This window comes from Leptonychotes weddellii, chromosome 9, assembly GCF_054177405.1.
Source record: "Leptonychotes weddellii isolate Sample4059 chromosome 9, ASM5417740v2, whole genome shotgun sequence".
In the NCBI taxonomy this organism is placed as follows: Eukaryota; Metazoa; Chordata; class Mammalia; order Carnivora; family Phocidae; genus Leptonychotes; species Leptonychotes weddellii.
This window is the reverse complement of record NC_138377.1, coordinates 69,350,981-69,369,569: the sequence shown is the minus strand read 5'-3', so window position 1 is coordinate 69,369,569 and position 18,589 is coordinate 69,350,981. Positions and strand designations below refer to the sequence as shown.

At 36.2% G+C, this 18,589-nt stretch overlaps 1 protein-coding gene and 1 long non-coding RNA gene across 3 annotated transcripts in view; both read left to right on the top strand.

The window, feature by feature from the left end:
* The window catches only part of DPH6 (diphthamine biosynthesis 6), a 165,054-nt gene that overhangs the window by 12,759 nt on the left and 133,706 nt on the right, over window positions 1-18,589 (top strand). For both annotated transcript variants that reach the window (XM_081830847.1, XM_081830848.1), the window contains exon 3: window positions 2,664-2,857. In XM_081830847.1, coding sequence (XP_081686973.1) covers window positions 2,664-2,857 — 194 coding nt within the window. The remainder of the gene's footprint in view (window positions 1-2,663; window positions 2,858-18,589) is intronic.
* LOC145723479 (uncharacterized) overlaps window positions 11,353-18,589 on the top strand; it is an 11,286-nt gene continuing 4,049 nt past the window's right edge. The window contains exon 1 of the long non-coding RNA XR_014148571.1: window positions 11,353-18,503. This is a non-coding gene — a long non-coding RNA (uncharacterized LOC145723479). The remainder of the gene's footprint in view (window positions 18,504-18,589) is intronic.

Genomic DNA, 18,589 nt, shown 5'->3' with positions numbered 1-18,589 from the left:
TTTTTTTTTTTAAAGATTTTATTTATTTATTTGAGACAGAGAGAATGAGATACAGAGAGCATGAGAGGGAGGAGGGTCAGAGGGAGAAGCAGACTCCCCGCCGAGCAGGGAGCCCGATGCGGGACTCGATCCCGGGACTCCAGGATCATGACCCGAGCCGAAGGCAGTCGCTTAACCAACTGAGCCACCCAGGCGCCCCTCATCCATTCTTCTCTTGAGTTCAGTGAACATCTTTATGCATACTGCTTTGAACTCTTAATCACGTGAATTAACTCCACTTCATTAGGATGTTTTTCTGATGTTTTTTTCTTGTTCTTTAATTTGGAACATATTCCTCTATTTTCTCATTTTGCTTTACTCTCTGTGTTTGTTTCTGTGTATTAGATGAAACAGCTACCTCTTCAAATCTTTAAGGAATTGGTAAGGAATGGGTAAAGTTAATGGCATGCCCCACCCTCAGTGCTCTTTCCTGGCCTTGGTAAATCCACGGATGAGCCCCAGCTCCAGTGCTCTTTTCCTGCATCGCCAAAGCTGTGGGCATGTCCTACCCCAGTGTTCCGCCCACATCTTGCGAAAGCCATGAGTGTGCTCTGCACCCAGCACTCTTCCCCTGCATCACTAAAACCCTCGGCACTCTCCTGCAGCCTTGCTAAAGCTGGCCTTCTGTAGGAGATGAACCTTGTTGTTCTGCTTTGCCCTAGCTCTTGGTTGTCTCATGAACTTTTGTGATTGTTTAAGTAGACTGATTTATTCTTGATAGGTCCCCATTGTTGAAGGTGTGCCAAGACCTGTCAGTGTTCCAAACAGAGTGATCTCAGTCAAGACCTCGTTTCAGGCTGACTGGAAACAGATTCTCAGGCAGCAGCTTTTAAAGAATGCAAATAGATACATTTCTGTGGGACTACAAGTGTAAACTCTGCTGCCAGACCATGAGATCTGGAGGTGTCCCCTGGTCAACAGTTACAAAAAGCAGGGCTTTGGACAAGTGTATACACTTCTTTCTGGGAGGTACCAGTGAGCTATGACAAGGCCAGGGGAAGGCCCAAAGAAGGTATTTCCCTGCCTTTGGTCCCTGAGAGCACCTCTTTAATCTCTAGATATGTGACTAACATGAAGCCTGTTCCACAGGTTGAAACTCCAGGACAAGTAGATGGGCCTTTTTCACAGGCAGACTTGATTGCTGTCTGTGCAGTGCTGTGGGTTTGGTAACCTGTGCAGAACTGTCTTTCTGATTTTTATAGTCCTTTGGGGCCCAGCAACAGAAGCCCCTCTGCTACCAGGTTGGGTGATCAAGGGGTATCCCTCGTGTGGACTGTGCTTGATGGCCAGCTTTAGTGAGGCTGCAGGAGAGTGCTGAGGGTTTTAGTGATGCAGGGGAAGAGTGCTGGGTGTAGAGCACACTCATGGCTTTAGCAAGATGTGGGAGGAGCACTGGGGTGGGACATGCCCACAGCTTTGGCAATGCAGGAAAAGAACACTGGAGCTGGGGCTCACCCGTGGATTTACCAAGGCCAGGAAAGAGCACTGAGGGTGGGGCATGCCCATAACTTTACCCATGTAGGAGAAAAGTGTTGGGGGCCAGACACCTGCACTTGCCACTAGTACTAGCAAGGTAGAGAGAGATGGAGAGTGGGAAAATGATGCTCTCCATCTCCAAAGAAAGTCCCCACTTGTCCCTGTTCCTTCAGCAGACACTTTTACATTAGCAAATGAATCTTCACGTATAATCCAGTCATTTCTCAAACTGCTGACTTTGTGCTGGGTCCTGGGAGGAGTGAATCATTGCACAAGCTCCTCAAAAGGAGTATCTCAAATCCCTGCAATCCCCCAGTCCTCCTGGGTGTATGCCCCATTGGTTTTCAAAGCCAGATGTTTGGGGGGGCCTTGTCTTTCCAGTGCAGGTCCTACAGGGTTGGGGTGTCAGATGGCATAAACCCCGAGAGAGGCTTCAGTATTGTGAGATCCCTCCCTATTGTAGGTCACTACTAGGGTTTGGGGTGAGATCGAGTCTCTGCTTCTGCCACCCACCTTGATGTGGCCCTTTTATCCCTTGTTGTGGAGGGGGCTGTTCAGCTAGAATCAACAGGAATTATTCCATATGTAACTGTAGTTTTGGTATATCTGAGGAAGGAGGTGAGTTCGTGTTCTTTTTACGCAGCCATCTTTGACTGCCTCATAATTTAAATATTTTTATATGTCTTGTTTGAAATACTGAATATAAAATATATCAAGAGCATGTGATTTATTTTTACAAATATTTGTCACTTGTTAACCAAGTAGCTATTTAGTTAAAAAAGGTTTTTTTCCTACAACTCTAGATGTCTTTGTAAATAACCTTGAATGATTTGAGAAACATTTATGTAATAAAATCTTTAATTGAGTAAACTAATTAAAATTTATTGGCTATATTATTCTCTTTAAACATTTATTGTATATAGTTTTAAAAATTTATATGTATTTGTAATTAGCAGTAGAGATGACTAGAGCTGATGTGAACTGGATGCAGCTATGGACAAATGTGCAACTCTTCCACTTTATTTCACTTCATAAATGCAGAGAGATATAGTGTAGTAAGTCTCCAAGCAGTAAAACTCAGATGAACTTTCTAATCTCCTTTCTTTTTCACTCTGTTTTACTGATTATTTCCACTTTCATTGTTGCAGTGGGGTCAGATGAACTGGATAGCTACATGTATCAGACAGTGGGTCATCACGCCATTGATTTGTATGCAGAAGCGATGGCTCTTCCCCTCTACCGCCGCACCATAAGAGGAAGGAGTGTGGATACAGGACGAGTGTACACCAAATGTGAAGGTGATGAGGTTGAAGATCTCTATGAGCTTTTGAAACTTGTTAAGGTATGCCTAGTGACCAATTACATCAACTGAATTATTTAGTAATAATTAACAACTGTTAATCCCATTAACTGAATTATTTAGTAATAAATAATTAGCAACTGTTAGTGTTCCAACTATTCTTTGAAAAGATATTTTGTCTTTTTGGATGAAAAGAAAACTTACTATGTCTTTATATTAAGTACTATTTAAAAACAAAACTTTTGGTATTGTTTGGCATTCAGGACTGTCAGATGATATTTAAGTTTTCCTTAGGATTTTGTAGCTGATGAAATTTTAATCTTTTTTTAAGCAAATACTTATTGAATGCCTACTATGTGCATGGTATATAGTTCTAGGCAATGAACAGATCAGACAAAGCCTTGTTCTGCTGGAGCTTACTTTCCAGTGGAAGCAAACAGACAGTAGACAGACAAGCAAATCATATGCTTGGTGGTAAAGAGTATTATGGAGAAGAATGAAACAGTCAAGGTGATAAGGAGTGATGACAAGGGGTGGTCAAGCAAGACCTTTCTGGTATGGTGAAATTTAAATAGACCTAATGAAAGTGAGAGACTGAGCCTTGCTTAAATCTAGTAAGAGAGGTATGAATTAAATACTTAAGTCCTGGTACATAAGAGTTTAGCAGCCATTGTGCATTCATTGTTAATTTTTCTAAACAGAAAATTTAGGAGAGAAAGTATGGGACTCATATATCTAATAGATACTATATTCAGTACATGTTAATTCATGGAGATTATTTTATACTAAGCCATTATCTTTTCATTTTCATTGATAGTTAACTGTTTGAATACATTCTGTATTCTTCTTAATATGAATTTTTTTCAGTCAGCTCTAGTCAATTCATACAAGGCGTATCTAATGAAATAGAGACTTTAAGCTGATATTTCCTGCTTGTCTTAGCATTTTTTCACAAAAGAAAGGAAAATTTCTGTCCTTTCTACCAAGGGACATTGCATTTCATTTTCTCATTCTTCAGAGAAGCTCAGCTTTTCAGAAGTTACATTATGAACTAATGTCATGAAAATTTGCTGGTCTCAAGTAGTTACTTCAGTGTTATACTTTAAATTTGATGCTGATCAAAGCTTAATACCAATTAAGGATTTGATTAGGAAAAATATATGAAGCATTTAAATTCTTTCGAAGTTTGCTTGATTGAAATATTTCTCATTTTGTATGTCAGAACATTTTCATTTTTATTTACCCTTTAAAAAAGAAACTGATAGGGAAAATTTTTAGAATAATGCCATAATTTAGTTATGGATAGCATAAGAAGTAGATATTTTTCAAAGGAAAGGGACTTCCTTTCTTTCCTGTGGGAAGATACATACTAATAACTATTTTGATTTTCAAACAAGGGAGAAAGGCATAAAAGTTCCACCTTAAATGGTCTTCTCTATATAAATAAAATCTTGACACTGTTCACTTTAAGGTGTGAAATAATGAGTGCAAAGTCTGCATTTTTTAAGTTTCTTTTTCAGGGTACAAAGAAATTGGGTAATAAGTTTTTAGCATAAACCGATATTGCAAAATGGTGGGACTCACATGAGAAGTAATTGGATTGCTTAAAAATCACTGATAACTGATAACTTTGGAGAAACTATGTGATAATAACAGCTTTGCAAGAAAGGGAAGGATAATAAATTACTAATCAATTTAATTAAAAATGGGCAGATTAGTAGTAATTAAGAAGAAATTTCCCTTTCGATCCATGCTGTCTTTGGAGAAATGGATGCTTTGCCATTATCTTTATAGTAACCGTCAGTTATGACATAAATTAATGCTAATGTTAAATCTTGACAACTGCTTTGGAAGTTCGTACATGATAATTATAACTATAGTTGAAAGAGATGTTATCAAGTTGTCGGGGACTAAATAGTTCCTTCTTTTTCTGTATAGAAATATTAATTTTACCGTAGGATATTTTAAGGACATAAATATTGGAAATATATTGCTTTTATGGAAGATATTGTATAACGAGGTTTTATAGTTAAATCCATTTATGAAACACTGGTGTAAGGATTCCAATAGAGGTTTTACATATTCTAACAAATAATTGAGTAATTATGGAAAAAAATGAATCTAGAAGAGCTATAATTCTTCAAGTTAGTGTTTACTCATTCTAAGAAAAAGATGGAATTGCAATTTTTTAATCCTTTGAATATTAATGAGCTTTGGAAGCATTTAGATTCATTTTCATTATAAACATTTATTTATAACAGGTTGCAGTTTTGTGACTTTTATATGTACGTCAATCTTTTGGTTTTGTATCTCTTTTTTCCCCAGAATAGTAGAGCTAATTTTTGAGTAGGAGAGGTTTCTTTTTGCAAAGTATGTTAATGACTAATTGCTGAAAAGAAGTCGCAATGATTTACAGAGTTAAGTTTCTTAACTATTTTGTAGAAGTTTTGAAAACTAATAGAAATGTAATAAGCCTTTATAGCTCATAGATTACCACGTGATTATGACAAGTAGATACATATGTGTATCTCAAGGTTACAAGATAACCTGGTTTTCATGTAGCTAGCCTTTTTTTAATTCTTTAGAATTTATTTAATATTAAAATGTCTCCATGGTTTTCATCTGTATTAATTTGGCATATAGATAACTTGGATTCTTTCCTGGAAATACAGTAATTTTCAAATTCTTTGTGTTTTCTTTTTAAGTCATGGAAGAAATGTAATCATTACTGAAGGGTACATGTAAACACCATATCCCTATGGAGAATATATTTAAGGATTAACATATTCATTCTTTCTCCAGTGGTTTGGAGGCACTTCTTACTGTTCCTGATATCTTCCTCTTTCTTGGTTATTCCCTCTTTTCAAGTAGAGTCCATCTTTAAGAAACTTCCATAGAGGAGGTACTTTGAAATCCTTACATTTTGGCAATGTTCCTTTTCTGCCCCCACATTTCGTGGATACATTGGTTGAACTTAAAATTTTAGATTGAAAAGTAATTTTTCCTCAAACTATTGAAGGTATTGCTCCATGGTCTGGTAGCATTTTGCTGATGAGAAATTTGAGGCTGATGTGATTTTTGTTCTTTTAAGCTAAGTCGTTTTTCCTCCCTGTTAACCTTTATGATTGTGTCTTTATGGTTGGTGTACTGAAATGTCACAACAATGCATTCGATATTGAAGGTTGCTTCTCTAGCATCCGTTCTGAAGCTTCCTGTTGAGTGGCAGCATGTCCCTGTCCTCTTTCCCATAATGACCGTTCAGGGATGGTATTAATCCAGGTGAAAGCCAGTCACAACATGGCATTCTCCTGACTATGGCAATTGGATCAGGGATGGTTTTGTTAACCTATGTGTACCAAATAGAATGCAGCCTAGGATGAGAGATGGTTGGCAAAAGATAAACACTTTCTCTAGTACAGAAGGATGTGTGGATGTAAGACCTAGAACTGCTATGGCTTTTTGTTTTTGGATGGAAGAAAACCTGATATCAAATCTGACACAAAACATAGCAGAGCCCATATGATTGCAGTTTGAGGATGGCTCTGTGACATCCTCTTCCTTTATTTGATAATTTGCTCTCCTGATTCTCTCTATTCTCTTTTTCTGTTACTCTCACTGATCAGATGTTAGACATCCTAGATTGAATCTTCATGTCTCTTGTCTTTTTTCACATTATTTTCTACCCTTATGTCATTTTGTTGTACATTATGTGAGATTTCCTTTTTAAATGCCCTACTTTCTTAGCAATCATATTTTCGGTATTCAGTAACTTTAATTGTTTATTGATTGTTTCTTTTTTATAACAGCTTATTTCTCCTTCAATAGATATAACATCATTATATCTCTCTTAAAATACAAATTAGTTTTTTTAAACATCATCTTTTGTTTCCTAAAATATTAATGTTTTCTTTAGGGCCTTTTTTCTCTTATTTTTTTCTCTTTCTCTTTCTCAACTGTTTTGGTTGTGTATTCATATCTAAGAATAAGGCAAGAGCAAAGCTGATTGTGAACATTTTGATTTTAGAATTTTCAGCCCCACATCTCACACTTGTTATACCTGGAGTTCAGGGTAATGTAGCCTAGTTTGTTTTCTTCGTTGGCTTTCTTCTCTTCAGTGCAAATAGTAGGTTACAGCTTCTTATGCTGATTTATCAGTCATTGTTCGTTCTTGATCTACTGACTCAAGAAATTTATTGAAATCCTTTTGCCATTGATGTCTGCCCCTGCCTGCCCCACATTCTCTTTGTTTTCTAGAGGTTTTACCTTTGTCTTTATTTTAATGAACTCTCTTCATCCAGAAATCTGTGTTAATTTCTTTCTAATGGAATTCATTTCATATTCTTCCCAAAGTTGAATATTCAGTTTCAGTCTTCCTCTTCTAATCCTTGCTACTTTTCTTATCTCATATTCTTTTTCTCATTAGGCATTTTATCTTGGTGTCAATGATCTTAAATTCCTTAATTAACACTTATAATTTGAATACGATAATGAGTAATTGTCTTTGTTTTTTTAAACAGAATGTTTACTTTTTATAGAAAGGTTTATAAATAACTGATTTTTTAAAAACTAGATTTTAACTTAATATTTTTAGAAAATATCAATTGCCACTTTACTGTTTGTATTGGTTAGCTTTATGTTGATTATAAGAGTTTCCTTCTTGGTTTGTCTCTTTTTTGCTTTATTCATTTGTTTTGTTTCTTAAATTCCATATGTGAGTGAAATCATTGGTATTTGTCTTTCTCTGACAGATTTATTTCACTTAGCATTGTATTCTCTGGATCCATCCATGTTATTGCAAATGGCAAGATTTTGTTCTTTTTTATGGCTGAATAATATTCCATTGAATATATATGCCACCTTTATCCATTATCCATTCATCTATCAATGGACACTTGAGCTCCTTCCATAATTTCACTATTGTAAATAATGCTACAGTAAACATAGGGGTGCATATATCTTTTCAAATTAGTGTTTTGTATTCTTTGGGTAAATATCCAGTAGTGGAATTATTGGATCATATGGTAGTTCTATTTATAACTTTTTGAGGAACCTCCATACTGTTTTCCACAATGGCTGTACCAGTTTGCATTCCCACCAATAGTGCACAAGTGTTCCTTTAAGAAAAAGAGACTTTATTGACAATAATCTAAAGATAAGTTTGGCTTCAAGTAAACTAGATACAGGACCCAAATTATATAATCAGAATCTTTTTTCCCCCTGTTTCCATCTCTTTCTTTTATTTTCTGTTGATTCCATTCTCTGACTAGACCCTTATAGTCAGAAGATGGCTCCTGGTTACATTCTTCCTGGTTCAAATCTAGTAGGAAAAGCTCCAGTCTTTTAAAATAACTCAAAGGAAAACTCAATTATATTTCATTGTCACTTAGTGGCCTGACTTGTATCATCCGTGAGCCACTTGTTGGGAGAAGATGATTTCATTTGACTGATAGGCTTAGGTCATGTGCCATTCCCAGAGCAAGAGATGGAGTCATGATTATTGGAACTATATTTTACTGTGGTTCTGTGGGAAGAACCCACTGGGGGTAAAGTGGATCTCCAAATATAAAGCAGGCTATTGCTGGTAGAAGTGCAAACTGTCAGGGAGGTAAAAAGCAGCAGGTTTCCTGAAAAATAAATAGATTTCAGCTGCTTACAAACTTGGGCACCATCCTAAATCGTTCTTCTTTCAGTATCTTGCTCCTTTCTTCCATCTCTTCTCTACCTCCTTCCTTCTTACCCTCTTTCAAAAATAGTTGATCATTGGAACCACAACAGTGAGCTTATACTCTGGGACTTGTATTCAGTTGCTCATGATTTCTCCACCTTAATATTCTATAGGCATGATAAACTCAACAAATTCAAAATTTACTCGTTCTCTTTCTGCACGAACTTGCTCCCTCTTAGTTAAAATCATCCTCATTTACCCTATCACCTGAGTATAACCTGGAGCCTCACTACTGGATTTCCACTTTCTCTCAATTCCCATGCCAACCACTACTATTAGGTCTCTAGGACTTGTTGGTATTGCTTCCATGACTTCTGATATCTGACCCTTTGCTCTCATTCTCACCATTACTGGTTTTTCACCTGTAGTGTGCAAGAGTCTCCTAACTTGTTAACTTGCCTTCGGTATTGCCTTGTGTACCATTCAGCCCCTCTGCTATATCTATCTGCATAAATACTTAAATAACCCAGTATTAAGACAAACAACAAACACATTAGCCTGACACAAAAGACTCTTTAAGAAGAGACCCTTGCATTCCTGCCTGTCTGATCCTGTCATTCCCACACAAATTTCTGGGTTCAAGTTATAATGAACTAATTAGGTTTCTAGGAGATTGCTTTTCATGTCTGAATCTTTGCCTGTGCTTTTCCATACTCCGATCTCTATGCTGAAGAACCTCTTCTCACCTCATACCCTTCTATGAAACTGGCTCTAATTTATCTACTTCCTATCTTTTCCTTGTTTGCTTGTCTATACCTCTACGGTTTTTCTCATGATATTAGTAGGATTGCTTATGTGACTGTCTCTTACTAGACCGTGAGACCCTCAAAGACATAGGCAGGGGTGCCTGGGTGGCTCAGTCGATAAGCGTCTGCCTTCGGCTCAGGTCATGATCCCAGCGTCCTGGGATCGAGTCCCGCATCAGGCTCCCTGCTCCGCGGGGGGCCTGTTTCTCCCTCTCCCACTCCCCCTGCTTGTGTTCCCTCTCTCGCTGTGTCTCTCTCTGTCAAATAAATAAATTAAATCTTTAAAAAAAAAAAAAAGACATAGGCAGTACTCTTCATTTTTATATCTCTAGTGTCCAACAGTATTTCTGGCAAGTGGATGACTTTTAAAGGATTGTTGAACAAATTAGTCCAAACTTTAACAAACTATATTTTATATAATAATTTATCTAATTCAGGGGAGCCACAGCACTGTTACAAAATACGATGTAAAACCATTAGTAAATTCATTTTATTTTTGTTTTTCCACTTAGAAGCTTGCATGGAGTAGGCATTATTGTGAAACTTTGCAAAATAAGATATCCTATCAGATTTGGCAGTGTAACCATTAAGTGTACCGAGAATAATTTCCAGCTGCAGAATATTTTATAAAAATGCTGAACAGACACTTTTTCAAATTGTTTTTGGTATCTGCATGTTAGAAAACATGCTTATTATGGTGGAAAATTGCTCTGTGGATCTCTTTTCACTTTGAATCTTGGTGAAAAAAACCCTAGATGGTTGGGTGGCTTGAAGCAAATCCAAAGGGTTTAGAGTATGAGAAACGTATAAGAGGGCCTTAAGATTTTTCAGGGAGGACCCAGACATACTGTTAATTAAACAGGCACCTAGCCCTGTACAGATTGCTCCTGGCTCTTCAGCATTGCACAGCTTGCCTCAAGCCCTGTCAGTTCCCAAGATTTTGGACATTAAACCTGGTCCCTTGGCACAAGAAATGTTTTGCTAGTATCGATCCTGGACCCCAAACAGAAGAGTTGGAATTAGCACAGACAAGTGTCATTTTGACTCCCAGGTGTGATTTTATCGAGGCTGTGTTATCGCCGGCCCTTCAGACAATAAGGTCAAGCATGCATAGAAAGCACATGATGGAAGATCTGTCTGGAAATAAAATGTTGGATTATACTTGTCAATTATTATAGTTTGTAAACTTATCACAGATCTAGAGTCTGCATCTGTAGATTCCCCCTAAAACCTAGAAAATGTGACTACCTCATTGTAGCAAAATGATCATTCTGTCTCCTCAACCTTGAACTTTGTCCACTGGGTATCACTGATAGTGTGTGAATATTAAACATGCACATGTATACTCTTTATTTTTTGCCTGATTCACTGCCTGTATAAATTCACTTGTTGACTTTTATGTCCTTGTATTCCATTCTTCTACAAACTGTAGATTTCTATTTTAACATCTACTCTATATATTTTAAAATATGTTGGGTATATTTGACTTGTTTTTCAAGCCTCTGTTGTCTGTGTCCTATTGACTTTTTGTCTTTTTTCCTGACTATTCTACCATTTATTTTGTAAGAAACTTTTTGTAGATACCTATTTTGGAGTTGTGTGGTCTAAGACACTAGATGTATGTTTCTGTCCTACAGTCTTTTACTTCATCTCTAGACCTGTAGTTTACCTTGTCTTTGTTATATTGTCTATTAAATGTCTGAGAAAATATTATCAAAATTTAAAAATATAAATTACTTTATTCATTTATTGTCATCCTTAACATGTTTTTGTAGCACAGGACTTTATTGATAGTCGCACAGGACTTTATTGATAGTCACACAACAATATGATAGATCTTAAACTGATCTTTTTACATCTACTCCCCCCTCCTTTTTTTTTTTTAAGATTTTATTTATTTATTTGAGAGAGAGAATGAGATAGAGAGCATGAGAGGGGGGAGGGTCAGAGAGAGAGGCAGACTCCCCCCTGAGCAGGGAGCCCGACGTGGGACTCGATCCCGGGACTCCAGGATCATGACCTGAGCCGAAGGCAGTCGCTTAACCAACTGAGCCACCCAGGCGCCTCCACCCCCTTTTTTTTTAAGAGAAATGGAGCACATGCACATGCAACCAGGGGTGAGGAAGGGCAAAGGGAGAAAGAGAATCCCATGTGGGGCTCAGTCTCATGACCCTTGAGATCATGACCTGAACTGAAATCGAGTCAGACTCTTAACCAACTGAGCCAACCAGGTACCCCATGACTTTACCTTTTAAATTGGGAACATCTTCATTCAGCAGATTTGTAGTTCCTAAATCATACAATAGCCATAAAAAGCAAAGATAAGATCAATAAATATTTAGAGTTTTTTAAATTATTATTATTGTTAAGAGATGATTCAATGGAGGCCTTCTCTGTGACATGCTGATGTGAGAAAAAATTGAGTGAATCCAAAGATTGTATTAATTGACCTTGACTTTTCCTGTTAACTTTAACTTGATACTACTGCAATTTAGACTCTTTTATGTCTTTCATTCTGCAAACATTAATAGGATGCTTATAATGTACCAGTAGTGTAAAGAGATGTATGAGACAGTCTCAGCCTTCACAGAGCCTGAGGAGATAAGACACATACACAAAGAAAATACTACAAGGTAAAATTGCCATTGGAGAATGCAATTCAAAGGACTAGAGGGATTCTGAGGAAAAAAAAATCTTGTGTTGGGGCATTGGGAGGACCTTATGGGGGAAATTACATTTGATATCCTTGAGGGTTGTTTTGATTTTGACAAAGGCAGCATGGGTGATTGGCTTAAAGAATGTTGCAAATTAGGGGCAGAGCTTAGCCAAAGTCATGGAAGCAGGAAATCATGAGATATATTGGGGAAATAGCAAGAAGTTCAATGTGGCTAGAGCTCAGAGTTTAAGGAGTAGTGGAAAATCAGTCTGAAAGGTTGATTGAAGCAAAGAGAGTGTCTTAAATTTTAAGCCAAGGGTTATTTAGGCAGTAGAAAGACCCTAAGGTGGTATTTTCCTCAGTTTAATGTGTCACACCATTTTTTTTCCCTTTAAATGAAAGAGATTAGAATAAAATAGAAAAATATCAAAATGCATTGTACATAGTAAGGTTAATTATATTTTGTGAAATGTGCATTCACATGTGTGTGTATGCATGTATATTATGTGTATTCTAGGCTGTTAAATTGTTGCAGTTAGACAAATTTGAGAAGAAATGGATGCTTTCTTAGAGACATATAAACTACCAAAACTGAACCAGGAAGAAATAGAAAACCTGAACAGACTCATAACCAGTAAGGAAATTGAAACAGTAATCAAAAATCTCCCAATAAACAAGAGCCCAGGGCCAGATGGCTTCCCAGGGGAATTCTGTCAAATATTTAAAGATGAATGAATACTTATTCTTCTGAAACTGTTCCAAAATAAATAAATAAAATAGAAATGGAAAGAAAGCTTCCAAACTCATTTTATGAGGCCAGCATTACCTTGATCCCAAAACCAGACAAAGACCCCATCAAAAAGGAGAATTACAGACCAATATCCCTGATGAACATGGATGCAAAAATTCTCACCAAAGTATTGGCCAATAGGATCCAACAGTACATTAAAAGGATTACTCACCACAACCAACTGGGATTTATTCCTGGGCTGCAGGTTGATTCAACATCCACAAATCAATCAATGTGATACAATACATTAATAAAAGAAAGGACAAGAACCATATGATCCTCTCAATAGATGCAGAAAAAGCATTTGACAAAGTACAGCATCCTTTCTTGATTAAAACTCTTCACAGTGTAGGGATAGAGGGTACATATCTCCGTATCATAAAAGCCATCTATGAAAAACCCACAGCAAATATCATACTCAATGGGGAAAAACTGAGATCTTTTTCCCTAGGGTCAGGAACAAGGCAGGGACGTCCACTATCACCACTGCTATTCAACATAGTACTAAAGTCCTAGCCTCAGCAATCATACAACAAAAAGAAATAAAAGGCATCCAAATTGGCAAAGAAGAAGTCAAACTCTCACTCTTTGCAGATGATATGATACTTTATGTGAAAACCCAAAGAGTCTACCCCAAAACTGCTAGAATTCATACAGGAATTAAGTAAAGTGGCCGGATATAAAATCAATGCACAGAAATCGGTTGCATTTCTATACACCAACAACAAGACAGAAGAAAGAGAAATTATGGAGTCGATCCCATTTACAATTGCACCCAAAACCATAAGATACCTAGGAATGAACCTAACAAAAGAGGCAAAGAATCTGTACTCAGAAAACTACAGAATACGCATGAAAGAAATTGAGGAAGACACAAAGAAATGGAAAAACATTCCATGCTCATGGATTAGAAGAACAAATATTGTGAAGATGTCTATGCTACCTAGAGCAATCTACACATTAATGCAATTCCTATCAAAATACCATCAATTTTTTCCAAAGAAATGGAAGCAGAGGTGGATTGATAAGGTTTGATGGTGGCTTAAACGAAAAGATGGTATTTAAATAAAAAGTGATAGGGAGTCTATATAAAGTACTTTGTAAACTAACAGTTCCAGTGCTAATTAATTCAGATTTCACTGGGCAGTGTTGATAATCAAAGTGAATTACAATAGCTATATATTACAAATATTATGATATTAAATTTTACAGCACCCTATCTTTGTCATCTCTTTAATCTGGTATAGGATGGTATAGAAGATGCTTCATATCAAGCTGGGGTCATTTAATCAAGATTAACTCCTAATAAATGTTAGTCTTACAACAGGTGTTGGCAAGGATGTGGAGAAAAAAGAACCCTCTTGCACTGTTGGTGGGAATGCAGACTGGTACAGCCACTCTGGAAAACAATGTGGAGGTTCCTCAGAAAGTTAAAAATAGAACTATCATATGATCCAGCAGTTGCACTACTGAATATTTACCCAAAGAATACAAAAACACAAACTCAAAAGAATACATGCACCACTATGTTTATAGCAGCATTATTTACAATAGCCAAGTTATAGAAGCAACCCAACTATCCATTGATTGATGAATGGATAAAGAGGTGATGTATCTATACATACATACACACACACACACACACACACACACAGAGGAGTATTATTCAGCCATAAAAAAAATGAAATCTTGGGGTGCCTGGGTGGCTCAATCGGTTAAGCGTCTGCCTTCAACCCAGGTCATGATTCCAGTGTCCTGGGATGGAGCCCTACATCAGGCTCCCTCCTCGGCGGGGAAACTTCTCCCTCTTCCTCCGCTGTTCCCCCTGCTTGTGCTCTCTAGTTCTCTCTCTGTCAAGTAAATAAATAAAATATTTAAGAAAAAAAAGAGAATGAAATCTTGCCATTTGTAATAACATGGATAGAACTAGAGAGTATAATGCTAAGCGAAATCAGAGGAAGATAAATACCATATGATTTCACTCATAGGTCGAATTTAAGAAACAAAATAAATGAGCAAAGGGAAAAAGACAAACCAAGAAGGAGACTCTTTTTAACTATAGAGAACAAACTGATGGTAACCAGAAGGGAGGGGGGTGAGGAGTGGGGAGATGGGTGAAATCTTGACGGAGATTGAGGAGTGTACTTGGTTTGATGAGTACCCAGTGATTAAAATAAAAAATAAATAAATGTTAGTCTTGATGGTCCTTTTAATTGAACACTTAATTTTTTTCATATTATATGTGGTACATAGCAACCAAAATATTTTAACCTTTTTTCTCAATTTTAAATAAAATCACCTAGTGTGAATTCACAGGAGGAAGCAAAATGTATGATATTAATGAGTTTAACATAATAATGCATTTAGGTGGGATTTAAATTATCATAATAATTGCATTGAAAAGTTATTTACTGGTTTTTACCAGTAAATTACTGGTAATTACTGGTAAATTACTGGTAAACCAGTAAATTACTGGTATTTACATGTAAAATATAGCCTTTTTAGCTTTATTGATATAATTGACATGTAATATTTTATAAGTTTAAGGTGTACAACGCTTTGACTTGATACATTTATAAATTGCAAAACGATTATCACCCTAGCATTAGCTAACACCTCCATTCCATCACTTAAATTACCATTTCTTTTTTGTAGTGAGAACACTTAAGATCTACCTTTTTAGCAACTTTCAAGTATTTAATAAAGTATTACTAGCTGTAATCACTATGCTGTACATTAGATCCCCAGAACTTGTTAATCTTATAGCTAGAAATTTGTACCCTTTGATCAGCATCTTCCCATTGACCCCATCCCCCAGCCCTTGGTGACCACCACTCTAGTCTCTGTTTCTCTGGGTTTGAATTTTTTTAGATTCCGCATGTGTCTTTCTCTGACTTATTTCACTTAGTATAAAGAGATATATGTAAATCACATGTTCTTTATCCGTTTATCTGTTGATTGGTTAGGTTGTTTCATATCTTGGCTGTTGGGAATAATGCAGCAATGAACAATGGGAGTGCAAATTATCTCTTTGAGATCCTGTTTTCATTTCCTTTGAATATATACCCAGCAGTGGGATTCCTGGGTCATATGGTTTTAGTTTTTTTCAAGAACCTCCATATTGTTTTTCCATAGCAGCTGTACCAATTTACATTCCTACCAACAGTGCCCAGGTAATCCCTTTTCTCCACACCCTCACCAGCACTTGCTATCTGTTGCCTTTTTGATGATAGCCATTTTAACAGATGTGAGGTGATAGCTCATTGTGGTTTTGATTTGTATTTCTCTGATGATTAATGACGTTGAGCACCTTTTCATGTACCTGTTGGCCATTTGGATGTCTTATTTGAAAAGATACCTATTCCATTCCACTGCCCATTTATTTGTGTGTGTGTGGGGGTGGGGGGGTTGTTGCTGTTTTTGCTGTTTTGTATTGTTTGCTAGTGAATCGTATGAATTCTTCACATATTTAAGGTATTAACCTTTTATCAGATATATGATTTGCAAGTATCTTATTCTATAGGTGTCTTTTCATTTTGTTGATTGTTTCTCTAGCTATGCAGAAGATTTTTTTAGTTTGATTTACCTGCACTTATTTACAAAATATAAAGTCTAAATAGGTTCTGTAGGCTTTTGGGCATCATGTCAGATTGAACCTGGCTTCAGGCCTGTAAATTAATTGACCCCTTATATTCCATTTATGGTTTTCCTCTCACTCTATAATTTATCCTTCAAACTCCTGCCGGATTAGTTTTACTAAAGTGTAGATGCAATCACATTCCTCTCTTCACCAAAATGTTGCTTACCATTGATTTGTCAGGTGCTGTATTGTATGACTTCACTTATCTTTCATCTTTTCCCAGTATTCCCCTACATGGAACCTACTTTCCATCTATACTAGACTATGTCAGAACTCATTTTTCCCCCCACAGTCCATGTCTTTCCAGCATAGTAGTGTGTTATAGGCAGAATAACCTTTCCTCTCCAGTTGCTTCTTCACATGTCATCACCTTTTGATATTTTCCTTCAAATACCCCTACTGAATGTAATATCTTCCTCTCTGGAACCTTCATATAACATTGTGTTTCTCTTATAGTACTTAATCTACCTCGATATACAGAGCTACTAGGTTTTGTTTTGTTTTGTTTATCTTGTGGATTTTTGTTTAAAGATTTTAAGTACCTTGAGAAGCAGGGATTGTATTTCATTTTTTATTTTTTATGGGACTTTATACAACTGTTGAACTATACAGGCATTGTGTTTAACTATACTCCTCTGGAATTCATTTATTGCATCTGTAAACTATGGATATATCTTTTTTTATTTATCTGTTTTGAGAATAAAGGTGAAAATGTATGAGAGTCTCTTTAGGTTTCTAGGAAGAAAGATGCTGTATAAATTAGTTTTGTTTTATTTTTTGTTGTTGTTTTTATACACTGCCAACTACATGTTAGTGCCAGGTCTTCTTTCTTCTTTATTCCTTTGCTTCCAAAATAATCCAGTGAAGCTAAATAAAGTCAGGTGTTTTTTTTTTTTCCATTACATACAAAGTTCCACTAGTGCATTAATATTAAGTAGTAGCTGCAAGTTGGCATTGAGATGAGTGTAATTCCTCTTGACTTTATTAGTAAGTTAATACAGAGAAGAAAAAGAATGGTAATCGTTCAAATTGTGAAAGAGGTTTTAATACAGGCAAATTTGTATTTTATATTAGATTGAATTTATCTTTCTACATTTGTTGCCTTTAATTTTTGGCCCCCTTGAGTCTTTTTCAGACTGTTTCATTCAGATAATTGAACCTTCTAAGGACATGTGGAATTGATGTTTTCTATCTAGTTACCTACATGAATAAACTGACGCATGGGTCGTTTCAAAAGAAAATAGGGAAGTGAACCCAAAGATGACAAAGGTTTTTATTTATAGATGCTTTCTTCCAATCAAAACTTATTTTGGCATGTTCTTTTAAGATTTAATCCTATGCTTATCTTTAAAATCTAAGCAGTGTATTTTCTATTAACTCATTTATAAAAAGCCTCAAGCAAGAACTTCCATTTGAAAGTTACATGAACTGACTTTAGAGAATTTAAACTTTTGAAAGAGAATATGAAAAATTAAGAGATTTTTAAAATGGCTCTTTAAATGTCCAGTGGCAATAGAAAAGGGCCATTATGTGCAATCCTGTATGTGAAAGCTATTACCTCTCAGTGCCAGTGGAATTATGTCGCAGTTATTCATAACATCTACAGGGCTGGGTCATGTGGTTATTTTGTATACTTACACACATTGGGTGCTTAATGAGCAATTGTTAAATTAAACTTAGTGAACAAAATTAAGCCCATCTAACCCTGACAAAATTCAGCTAATATTGTTCCTGATAGATTTCTATAAAAATACATTGAGAAATCAGAAAGGCAGAAATTATTTATCAGACATTTATTAACCTTCCTTATACAGAATTCTTTGCTTCCTACTATTGGATTGGTTCCAGAGCCATTGAAATGACCCAAGGTCTATTTTAAGACCAGTTGCCTTATGGATTCTTTCCTACATACTAATTTTGCTGGGAAATGAGGAGGGTAGGGAGAATCATCGTTATTTGGTAAATAATTCACAGTCTCCCTTTTGAGCTTTTCACAATTTAGCTCTTTCAATAATTTTTACTGGTCTTATAGTCATTTTGGTGACTTTCTTAACCCTCACCAAAGTTCTACTGATTTGAGTGGTCATATAACCTGGACTTGGTCATAGAAAGCTAATAAAAATCAGTCTATGTAATAAGAGATGAGGAAGGACACTATATCCTACTTAAAGGGTCTATCCAACAAGAAGATCTAACAATTGTAAATATCTATGCCCC